This window comes from Ylistrum balloti, unplaced genomic scaffold (genome assembly GCF_031769215.1).
Source record: "Ylistrum balloti isolate Yb309-2 unplaced genomic scaffold, AGI_CSIRO_Ybal_v1 Utg371032, whole genome shotgun sequence".
NCBI lineage: Eukaryota > Metazoa > Mollusca > Bivalvia > Pectinida > Pectinidae > Ylistrum > Ylistrum balloti.
This window is the reverse complement of record NW_026782573.1, coordinates 170,662-182,812: the sequence shown is the minus strand read 5'-3', so window position 1 is coordinate 182,812 and position 12,151 is coordinate 170,662. Positions and strand designations below refer to the sequence as shown.

General features: G+C 34.6%; 2 protein-coding genes across 2 annotated transcripts; both read right to left on the bottom strand.

The window, feature by feature from the left end:
- Positions 1-410: 410 nt before the first annotated feature.
- On the bottom strand, positions 411-2,706 carry LOC132560214 (phytanoyl-CoA hydroxylase-interacting protein-like). Its single transcript, XM_060224874.1, has 2 exons — positions 2,169-2,706; positions 411-906 (listed from the first exon to the last, which is right to left on the bottom strand). Exons 1-2 carry the CDS (start codon positions 2,675-2,677, stop codon positions 897-899), a joined length of 519 nt encoding a protein of 172 aa, XP_060080857.1. The 5' UTR covers positions 2,678-2,706; the 3' UTR covers positions 411-896.
- A 1,962-nt stretch (positions 2,707-4,668) lies between these two features.
- LOC132560199 (uncharacterized) lies at positions 4,669-7,232 on the bottom strand. The gene is made up of 3 exons (XM_060224852.1): positions 7,229-7,232; positions 5,658-6,158; positions 4,669-5,069 (listed from the first exon to the last, which is right to left on the bottom strand). Exons 1-3 carry the CDS (start codon positions 7,230-7,232, stop codon positions 4,669-4,671), a joined length of 906 nt encoding a protein of 301 aa, XP_060080835.1.
- Between the last annotated feature and the right edge of the window lie 4,919 nt (positions 7,233-12,151).

Below are 12,151 nucleotides of genomic sequence, written 5' to 3'. Positions count from 1 at the left end.
ATTTGAAAGCCTGTGTTACGACTTTGTCCGTTACTGGACGACTCTTGCACAAAATAATGGGAGCAGGCCCTTGAATATCGAATCAACTGCAATATGTAGCCACCATACGTTAGGGATACAGAAATGATGCTATCCAGGAATGGAAAATTTACGATAGGGAACTGAAATCATTGTGTTTACTTGATAATTAATGCAATCTAAAAATGTGATATCATGAACACGCGTAGAAAAAATGATAAAGTTAGTTACATAGAAAGTTTTTAAAAAGTATAGCATTTCATGAGCTCCCTATGAAATCCGTGAACATTTCTAATGTTGGTGAAATTTGCAGGGAAATCAGGCGAATCTCAAAGTATATACAGAATTTCGAAAATAAAGAAAAATGGTTAATAAGAAAATAACTCAAAACAAATAAGATATGTGATTTATTCAATGAATGACTGAACATAATGATGATTTGATATACAATACATCATTTTAAAACAGTTTGATTGTTCAATTAAAGAATTAAAAATGAAAAGTTCATGAACATTTACATCTTGGTCGACTGCAATGCTATATATTGTAATAAATTGCTTTCACCAAGTGATGCCATCGTTTCCTTGGGTATCTCATTTTATCGTGAAGTCATCAATTATGTCTTAAATAACTTTAATGCTTTTCTTTTGGTACTCTTAGTTAACAGTAGATAAGTATTATCTATTTAAACAGTATATGGAGCAAAATAAGATACATAATGTGGAAATGAGTATAATTATAAGTATGAGTATAATTTAGAAAGATTACATAGAGTCACTGATATTCCACATGACATCCATCGTGCTTTATTTCGGTGTCTTCTACTTCCCTCGTAAGGGTAACGGGTTCAGTTTGGATTAATCATGTCCAGTTCTCATTTACTTCAATCTGTAATGTAAATAGTCAGACACTTGACCGTTAGTCGATTTTTTTTCTGGAAAAACGGAAAATGTAAAACTCTAATGGATCAGAACAATCAACGCAGACAATATATATATATTTATATATATGTGTGTGTGTGTGTGTGTGTGTGTGTGTGTGTGTGTGTGTGTGTGTGTGTGTGTGTGTGTGTGTGTGTGTGTGTGTGTGTGAGAGAGAGAGAGAGAGAGAGAGGGAGGGAGTGTGTGTGAGTGGGTGTGTGTGTATGTGTGTGTGTGTGTGTGGCCTATATTGAGAATTTATCAACAAAATGTAAGGAGCATGTCAATGCCAAATTAATTAAAGATACATTTTTGCATTTTAACATAACATGAAAATATTTTTCAGATGGTAAAAAGAAACGATTTGTGTAGTTTTTTACAGCCTTTTTATGTAGCATCTTGAATTTCAGTATCCTGAGCATACTTCTAATTCAAATTGCTTATTCACAGACTCTCTGATTAAACTTATTTATAAACTTTAATCCCTTATTGCTGTTTGTTGCAGATGATTCCATAGCTATTCATTATAGTATCAAATATTCGGTGTATTTGATTTATATTGCTATTATTCATGTACTTTTTCAGGAGTCTCCTTATTAATCTTTTTGTTCATATCTTGGTCTAGTTATATGGAATTTGAGTTTGGATTATGATGGTATTGCCGTGTTAGTATTTTCTTGACGTTTTATATTGCTCCAAAACGTAAAAACAAATCATAAGTTTTTTCTTATGAAGGGATTTCAAAAATATATATATATAAAGAAATCATACCTATTAAACTTATTAGTTATTTTTCCCGTTTTTTATGTATAATAGTAATTGTTAATAGGAAATGAAATCATCATTCAGTTCAAGAGAATTTTTACATATAACTTTGCTAGAGAATCACTAAATCATTGGACAATCACTCATTTAGTGCTCTTCTTAATGAGTTTCATAAATTGTCAACCGGATGCGTTTGATCCTCCATTGCTCAATTTGCCTAAAATAACATCCAAGTTTTTTAACCAAACCTCTGGTCTAGCTTTTATTGAGCCTAATGAACGAAAGAGCAAAATTCAACCTTCACTGAAATACATTTACGTATACATTATAACTTTTTAAAAAACAAAGTTCTGTTTTCCTCGTAAGTTCTCTTATGCTTTCTGATCGCGATCAAAATTTGGTATCTACATTAAAAAAATTTGAGCATATAATTATTTGCTTTCACATTAAGATAATGTCACTTACTCTTCCACTGTATCCCACTCTTCGTTTTCCACCTGAATTTTATAGGGGAAAAATACTTCCACCCAAACAGGTCGTTTAGCAACTGCAAATTCGGTATCCGAAGTAAACTTCATCCATTCGTTGTCGACAGGATCAATCTTCTGCATATGCTCTAAACATTCAAAGGTATCGCCTTCCTTTACAGCCATAAGCCGGATATATTTGTTACCGGAGACCTCCGCTTTTTGTCCAAGGTACAGATTCACGCTGCTTCCAAGTTGGCTGAAAACTTTTTCAATCGGTATCTTCACGCGCTGTGTGCCATAAGGCGATTTGTTTGGCAGATTACCATTGAAAAGTGTTGAACAGAACCAGACTCCATCTGGAATCTTATCCTTGTACATTGGATTCAAAAGTCGCATCCAATCTGCCGATTGATTTTGGGGCTGTGGAATAATTGCTTGTGCTTGAATGATGTTTGGTTTGAAAAGCGAAGTTGTGACATGGTAAAATAATTTCACTTTTTCCATGTCCAGAGTGCATTAAAATTCTTCTAGTCAAATATTTTCATGTATCTATAAAAATGAAGAAACTTATAATATTTTTAATATCGACGCGCGATTTATAGCATACATATACCACCGCCTACCGGAAAGAGGACGATAATTCGGAACCAGATACTTAACACCATTACCGATATATGTAAATAATACGTCATACATAGGATAATTTTTGTTCAGAACTATAGCATGTTCGTGCGTTTGATTTATATCAAATAGTATTTAGAAGATATAAATGATGAATATACATGTACGTTTTACTCATTAAAAGTTGGTTGCCACAAGAAATACAGAAATGTTCATCCGTAATTAGGCTTCAAACATTACACGGAGGGAGAGCCGCATAGAGGATAGCAGGCAAAACAAAGTTACACCATGATTATTAAGAATGTATTTTCGTAATAAATCATTTTCAACATGCTTCACATACTATAAGTGGATGCGTGCTTGTAAAATATGCAAACTTTAAAGTTGTTAGTTTTGTTGCCGCGTTTTGTCATGATTATGCTTATTAAAATAGAAATTATCGATCAAAGAAAAATGAAAATTAGCATACATCTTCAGGGGAAGGGCAGCAGCATCAAACTACCATGTATGTATGTCTACTGAGGAGAATAGATTTAATTTAAACACGTACATGTTAGAATATATGTGATATATAGCTATCATAGGATTTAAGTCAAAGTAAATTGATGCAGAAAAGAAATAATATACAAAAGGTCATTCGCCATAAAACAGGAAAACACCTGCTTACTATCAAAACAGGCATTACTGTTAATGAGTTTTCAATCTCCTGGCTCGAAGGCTATTAACATCTAAAGTCGTTTCAGGCCAGTAAGGTATTCCGGGAAAGATATCTGAGCTCTCCTTAAGAGAGATGAAAACATATCTGTACGAGGTTGGTCGTTGAAATTTTATGGTTACTTTGTGAGACGGCGCAAAGTAGCAAAGAAACAGGTTGTGTTGTCAATTTTTAGATCGGACTAGGCGCATCACGGTGAATAGTAATGAACAAGAGAAACATGTTATTAGAAAAGAGATTGGAGTTGGTTGTGGAATTACATGGAGAATGGGTGAATGACCTTTAATAATATCTGGGACTATTGAATAAATAGGAGAAAACAGGTGTGAAACTAGACATATGTCACACTCGTATAGGAAGCCCAGGTTAGTAATTTGGAACCAGACCAGGGTAAAAATGATACTATGTCACAGCTATGAGGCTCTTTAGTATTACGATCCTTTCTATAATATGGTTATCACTTTCACTGATAATACAATCAACGGAATCTGAGATTGCATCCAACAACCCAGTCTAAATAATCTTAGTATGAATTGAAAAACTAAATGAGGAGCTTTTATTAAATCAGCGCTTGAGTATCCGAACTTGTATGATACAAGTGTCTTGGTGACTGATATTATTGATCTGTCGTGTATTAGGTACATGGTGACACCTCATACATTTGGATCCGGTGTTATTTGACAAATCACATTGATTTGACCTTATACAGGGAAATGGCGGCTTAAGGTTCCCTATAGATAAGACATGTGCATACTGTGTTGTTAGACTATTAGGTTATCAAGTAAAACATCTGTTCTTAAAATGTCTAGGTCAAACAAAAGTGTGGTATACTTATTGAAAAAGACTTACAAAATGTCGACACCCACATTCTGATATCAAATGCAAATTTAATAAATTTCAATTTTATCAATCTTGACATTAAAACGTTATACCGTCACACAAGGTAGAGAATATCACTAAATATTGACACTTAAGATTTGTTTTAAAAATTGCTCTGTCTACAAATGCTGACAAAAATGTTTATTACGTTACAATAAAAATTTTAATACATGCCATGCAAATTTGACGGTGTGAGGCTTAACAACACCTGATGAAACTGACGAGTAATTTAATCAACGTTTATTAGAAAACTCGAAAAAAATAATATGATGAGAAGCTATCAAAAAAGCTTGAAACCCGTGAAAGTACTGGCTGCGGAGTAAATGGTAGTGTTTTCTTGGTGATAATCTACCTTCACAAACACCTCATCTCCAACATCCAGATTAACTAAAGCAGTGCCTGAGTACGATCCGTAGTGATATGCGTTTCCAGCTACTATGATTCCTATTACTTGTCCGTTGCGGACTAAATGAGTGTCCGTCCAGTGGTCGAACGCTAAAGTTACCGTCCACATGAAGACATACGTCCCAGAGGACCCACATGAGAATGTTCCTGTGTTGCTACTGTACATTCTCCCAGTATTGGTTAAAACTTGCCCAAAAACTATCTGGTAGCCTTTACCCGGATTTACCAAATCAATGTCCAGAACTGCGTGAAATGCGGCATTTTCCGGAACAGAAACTGAAACATTGATTACAGTTTTAAACTAAGTTTATCAATAGAACTTGAAATAATATGATTGTACAAAAGACAAACCTATGAGTAGCATCTTTTAAAAATTTAGAGTTAGATACCGTAAAACACAACAATGACTTAAACTGGGGTAGGGGTGGGGAGTTGTGCAGCAACCCCGTAATTAAACAAAATGATAAAAACAATATTTACATATCTAAAGCTGACATAGTATGAAATATACTTAAATATTTATTACAGTTTTAAACTGACTTTATCAATAGAACCTGAAATAGTATAAAATACATTAGAATATTAATTACGGTTTTAAACTAACTTCACCATTATGCATTAACAAATCATGTTGGTATTGATTTAAGTGTACAGGAGTATCAGAGAAAACAAATGATGAGTAACACATATTTCGTCCACAATAGGAAAAACATTAATAAACAATAATAAATAGCAGGCCAACGATAAACCTCCGGAATATTTCATGTCAACTAATTGTGCTGACCTAGATAAACATTGGTTCTGACACTGAATTTAATTGCTTAACTAATGAAATACTGACATTGGTTGCAAAATGATACTAACCAGCACGACGATAAGGTATTTTTTTAAAAGTCTGCACGTTTCGTCGTCGTTCTCGTGTTATTCTTCTGAACATCGAGGTCCGATTTCCGTTGTTACTTTTCTTTAAAAGAAAGAAATCCTTCGAATTGTTCGTGTTTGTATCTGAATTCGGCGGATATTGTGGTGGTTTTGACAACATACTGTCTAGATTTAAACCTACGGTACTTAAATATTCTTTAATCCCATCCATGTTTTCTTTCAGACGAACATTTTCGGTTTTGATATCTTCCATGTTTTCTTTAAGATACATATTTTGGGTTTTCATTTCTTCAATTTGTATTTGCATTTCTTTCATTTGTTTGAGGTCCTCCTCGTGAGAGCGTTCTAGTTGTAGAACACGGGCATTGACATTAGACAACAGCGTCGTGACTTGGTCCAAGAAAGATTCCGACAAGCCTTTGGACGTTCCAGATACGAAAAGATGATTGTCGTGTCCAAACGCAGGTTGTATTCCAACGAAAACTATACACAACAACAAAACTTTGTTTTATTCGCCGCTTGACCCCGAAAAATGATAGTCGACAGAGAAAAGTTTATCTCTGATAACAGGTTTTAAGATTGGCAAAGTGAAAGACTGGTTTAAACGGGATAGTTAACATTGTACGATGATTCAACATGGATTAAAATCGTTAATTCAACGCGATATTTCAGGTTTATACGAATATTGGTGGTTTATTTTCTGGAAAACAAAAATGATCATAAAAAATAATCTGTATGTTTTGTCAATGTAGCATATATTTTTCTTTTGCATAGCTGGTGAAATAAATTTACCGTAATATTCAAGCGACGTGAGCTTCGAAACCAGTAATTTTCTCAATACCATGTTGCATGGTTTAGATCATCATTATCATACAAACTTCATGAACATGTCCGTTATAATGAAAATGAAAGAGATGTTGAAATATAAAAAACGTGGGTTACGGTGTCCTTTAGGAGGTGCTCGGTTCTGCGTTACGGCCTTAAAAATGCTTTAACATACGTCTACATTGTGAGCAGTTACCTTTTTTCTTTAAATGAAAAGCATTGAGAAATTCAAATGTTGAAAACCACCACTTATAACCAGCTTGGTATGTGAAGTCAAGTGCAAAACCAGCTGTCAATGCTCAAATAGTAATTTGATATCACAAAACAATAAATCTTACTGGAAATCAGCTGCAGAATATGTTCTATTACGAAAGCTGTATTTTCGCGCCAAACGATGATCAGAAATCTGTCGCAGCATACGCATTCATTTTGACAGGAAAACTGTTTAAATGATTAAAGAGTTTTGCCTTAACAATGATTTTCAGGTCTAAATTGGTGAGCGAGGCTTCTGATGTAAATAACAAATTTGTTTACTTTCCGAGACCAATTTTGACAATTTTTGCCCTCCTGATTTTTAAAATCTTCATAAATATTAAATGTTCCCTTAAATTAGTTCCATTGAGTTTAAAGTTCGGAAGCTGAAATATTCAGACTCACTGAACCAGCTTGTGTTTTTCCTCAATATCTGAATATTTGATCCTCTGAACACTCTCGTCAAATGGACCTACCCATGTTTTACCTTTTATCAAACAACTCGTGCGTAGATTGGGTGACGATGACTTACAATGTGGTAGGTAAGAGACAGCCACCATTAATAAAAGGTGAGTAGTGGCTAGACAGCTCTGAAAACTGGCCGTTATTTGGCAAATGAACATACAAATGACTATTTCATTAAAAACAATGAAACATGAATCACCAACTTACATATTTTAATGCTCTATATTTCACTAAAACTCATACTGTGGGCAGCAAAAACATTTCCCTGGCTGGCTAAAATCAACCCACCATCACCGTACCCCATCCTTCAATGTCATTGTCGAATATTTGAAAAAACCAACAATATCCATCATAGAGACCATAGTTTCCACTAAAACACAACATAGGTGTCACAGTTCAATGTGTAGAGATTCCCAAAAGAGAGCAGTGGATTGTAGTTCCACTGTAGAAAAGCTACCTGGTCAAATCCATTATGGAGACACCTAGCTTACATCAGTCCTTTGTAGAATCTTCGATACATGGTTTTCTAGTCAACAGTGAAATGACCCAGATAACCGTTGTGATTTATTGATAACGACTTGTCATCGTAAAATTGTCTCCATCATATCGTTCATATTATCATTTTTATGAAACAAACATCCTTCAAACCACAAGAGAAAATATTAAAAGTATTACGTTAACTATATTCATTTCGCGATATAGATTCAATCACGCGTTAGAATTTAACGATACGTAGTCCGCAGGGTTTTGCCATGTAAATATCCATGAATACAGCGTTTTGTAAATATTGCTTTGTTATCAATCTCCATCAAATGGATAAATGCACACCTTCCAAACGAAGCGTTAGGTCATGCGTAAACGACTCTGTAGTAGCATTGGGAATTCACACCATTAACCGCTTGCTGAATAAAATTCGGGAAACAGATAATTTCCTTTCCGTAAAGTTTTAGGAAATGGGCCAAATCTTAATTTTTATGTAATCAATATTTCTGTACTGCAAGAATGAAAAGCAGTTTCTGTAAGTTTGTTTTGGCGTCATTGAAATGTAGTAAAAACTATATGAAGATCTATCGAGTCAATTTCAAACGTCGTATCTGTAAATCTGTAAACCAACTCTACACTCCCTGTATTAACACACTTGCATCATCAATCTCTCTTTCTAACCTATCTAACTAACAGAATTAGAATTCAGTGACATATTTGTATAACGATACACCACAACAAATCAACTGTCAGCTCTTTATAAAATTATCACAATGACAAAACGTTGGATGCGTGGGTTATACCATCATCTGATTGGACATCAGGTTCTGATCAATAAGTTAACCGAGTGTCAACATCAAACAGTTCATTTCATGAGAGACCTTGTGAGGGACGCAGTACGTATCAAACTGTGTGTTGTTGTATCGGAATATCAGTTAAAAATGATTTTGCTTCTAATGGCTGTTTCTATATTTTTTTCAATACCTGAAGTGGAATGTTGGTTGAGACAAGACGTACAGATATTACATAATCAGCTGTTTCAAGATTATAACAAAATTCTTGGTCCGAGATCCAATCAAACTGAGAAAATCGTTATTGATATAACTTTTAATTTATATACAATCAATGAATTTGACGATAAAACTGGAAAATTCTCAATCTTAGGAGCTTTCAATTTAAAATGGAATGATGATAGAATGTCCTGGGACCCTTCGCAACATGGAAATGTCACCAGTGTAAAAGTGTATCCTCTAAAAGTATGGACTCCGTCTCTGTTCATCGGAAAACCCTATGATGATGCTGAAACTTTAAGTAATGACTTAGTTAAGGTGATATATGATAGCAAAGGTGACGCTTCTTGGGCTGTATCGGACTTGTTCCGTGTGTCTTGCTCGGCAGATATAGCTTATTATCCGTTTGACAAACAACTTTGTGGAGTATATGTTATACCTTCAAGCCTTGAGACGAATAATTACGAATTTATTCTGCCAAACAGAAGTTCACTTACACCGAACTATTTTGAAAATGGAATATGGAATGTTCTGTCGACTGAAATTCGTGTGATCAACGATCCCTTGGTTGATTATGTTGCCATGAATGTAAAATTTCAAAGGCGTCCTCTTTTTGCATTTTTAATTTTACTTCTGCCGATTAGTATAATTGCAATTTTAAATCCACTGATTTTCCTCTTGCCTCCAGATCCGGGCGAGAGAAGTTGTTATGGTGTGACTCTTATGCTGTCTATGGCAGTGTTCCTGTCGAGTATGTCCGATAAACTACCTAGTGCGTCCGAGCCTCATTTAGCCCGTGTCTGTTTGTATATTCTTGTCGATTTGATATTAAGTGGCAATATTATGCTATTTACTATTTTGGGACTTAAATTGCACAAACAAGAAGACACCCCGATCCCAGAATGGATTAAACGATTCGTAAGGATGTGTTCGAAACGGCAAACGGTTACTAACATACGTTCCCTGAACTCTGAAAATCAGCATCGGTTAAAAACACCAAAATGGAGACAGGTAAAAGTAAGAGCAATAAACGAGCATTTGGTAGACGATAAAGATGGAGAACAAACAGTGGATTATGAAACACAAAATAATGACATGAACGTCCGAAAAAGCATTGATGATTCTACCGTCATTGAAGAACGTAAACAATGTTCCTGGGATGAAGTGGCAAAATTGTTCGACAAATTTTGTCTGTGCGTGTTTATTTCTCTTCAGTTAATTCGTTTGACTGTTAATGTGATCGATTTTGCGGTATATATATATTCTGACATGTAAACATACTTGTCTGAAGTGAACACTGCATTATCTGTGTGCATTGATAAAACAGTATCAGAGACAGCATCAAAGGAATTTGTTGTATTGACAGACATGTTGTTCAACAACATAAAAGCAAGTTCTGATTCTTGCATCCACATAATGTATAGTTATCAATAGGTTTCTTCGGTGTGAACAAAATCTGTACAGCTGGATGAAAATATTGTTACTTTCATTTTAAACACACCTAACTAAATGGCAGGTACATTTCACATCATTATGACTCGCTTTGACCTTAAAGCAACTGCTAATACATGTAGGTAGGTAAAGTACATATACGTGATTGACATAATTTCCGTCTTAATTGTGAAGTTGAGAGTATTGATGAAACAGGTATTCAACTATTCATTCGTAAAATGAGTAGCTACAAGCTTATTTATACTTTTTGTGTTACTCTAAAATTTCATTATTGGATGGATGCTACAAGGCCTATGTACGTGTAACAGTACCACAGTAGAAAATATAGTATTCATAAATTAGAAGTCTTGATCACTGATTGGATATAAAAAGATCAATAAATTTGTTTAATGTCTCCTTGTCGCTAGCATTCGGTTCATATGAAAGCCAACAGTGAGAGAAGCAACTCATGTATTGCTGTGTAATGTTATATATTGGCTAGTCGGTTAAAACGATGCTTTTACAACTTTTTGCTGTTTCTACAATTCTTTTGATACCTCAAGTGGAATGTTTGTTGAGACAAGATGCACAAATTCTACTGGATCAGTTATTTCAAGATTACAACAAAGACCTTGGTCCGAAAAACAATCAAACTGAGAAAATCTCTATACAAATAATATTCGATTTTTATACAGTTAGTGAATTTGACGATAAAACTGGAAAATTCTCAATCTTAGGAACATTCAATTTAAAATGGAATGATGACAGAATGTCCTGGGACCCTTCGCAACATGGAAACATCACCAGTGTAAATGTATATCCGCCGAAGGCATGGATTCCATCTTTGTTCATTGGAAAACCCTATAATGATTTCAAACCCTTAAGAAATGACCTCATTAAGGTGAGATATGATAACAATGGTGACGCTACTTGGGCTGTATCGGACTTGTTTCATGTTTCTTGCTCGGCAGATATAGCTTACTATCCGTTTGACAAACAACTTTGTGGAATATATGTTACCCCCTTACGTTTCGAGACGGATAATTATGAATATATTCTGCCAAACAGGCATGCAATAACACCAAATTATTTTGCAAATGGAATATGGGATGTTCTGTCAACCGAAATTCGTGTGATAAACAACCCCTTTGGTGATTACATTGAAATGAATATACGATTTCAAAGGCGACCTTTATTTGTACTTTTAATTTATCTCCTACCAGTTAATATTATTGGAATCTTGAACCCACTCATTTTCTTGCTGTCTCCAGATCCGGGCGAGAGAAGTTGTTATGGTGTGACTCTTATGCTGTCAATGGCAGTGTTCCTGTCGACTGTGTCCAATAAGCTACCCAGTACGTCCGAGCCTCATTTAGCTCGTGTCTGTTTATATATTCTTGTCGATTTGATATTAAGTGGAAATATTATGATATTTACAATTTTGGGACTTAAATTGCACAAACAAGAAGATACCCCAATCCCTGAATGGATTAAGCGATTGGTACGGATGTACTCCAAAGGACAGAAGGATACTAAAACACATTGTTTGAACTCCGAAAACCGTAATCAGCCTAAAACATCGAAATGGAGACAAGTCACAGTTACAGCGAAAAAAGAACATTTGGTAGACGACAAAGTTGAAGGACTAACAGTTGATTTTGAAACAAAAAAGGATGAAAAAAACTTCCGAAACAGCATCGATGACACTAGCACCAGTGATATAAATAAACCTTTTTCCTGGGTTGATGTTGCAAAGATGTTCGATAAATTATGTTTGTTTGTGTTTACTTTTCTTCAGTTATGCCGTTTGACTGTTAATGTGATCGATTTTGTTTTATATGAATAAATCAAATGACGGAGGCAATAAATATGAAAAAGAAAATAATTTGAACCATTTTAAAAGATGTATACATTGACTTGATTTTACTGGGGATAGTGAGTTATAATCTTCATCAAGCAGTTGTCTGTTTCTTGGGTATGATCCTGAAAAGACGCTTAATTCTAAAGCAT

Coding starts and splice junctions, on each gene's coding strand:
- LOC132560214 (XM_060224874.1), bottom strand. CDS start 2,677: ATGGAAAAAGTGAAATTATTTTACCATGTCACAACTTCGCTTTTCAAA.
- LOC132560199 (XM_060224852.1), bottom strand. Junction 5,070..5,657: donor AATACCTTATCGTCGTGCTG/GTTAGTATCATT, acceptor TCAATGTTTCAG/TTTCTGTTCCGGAAAATGCC.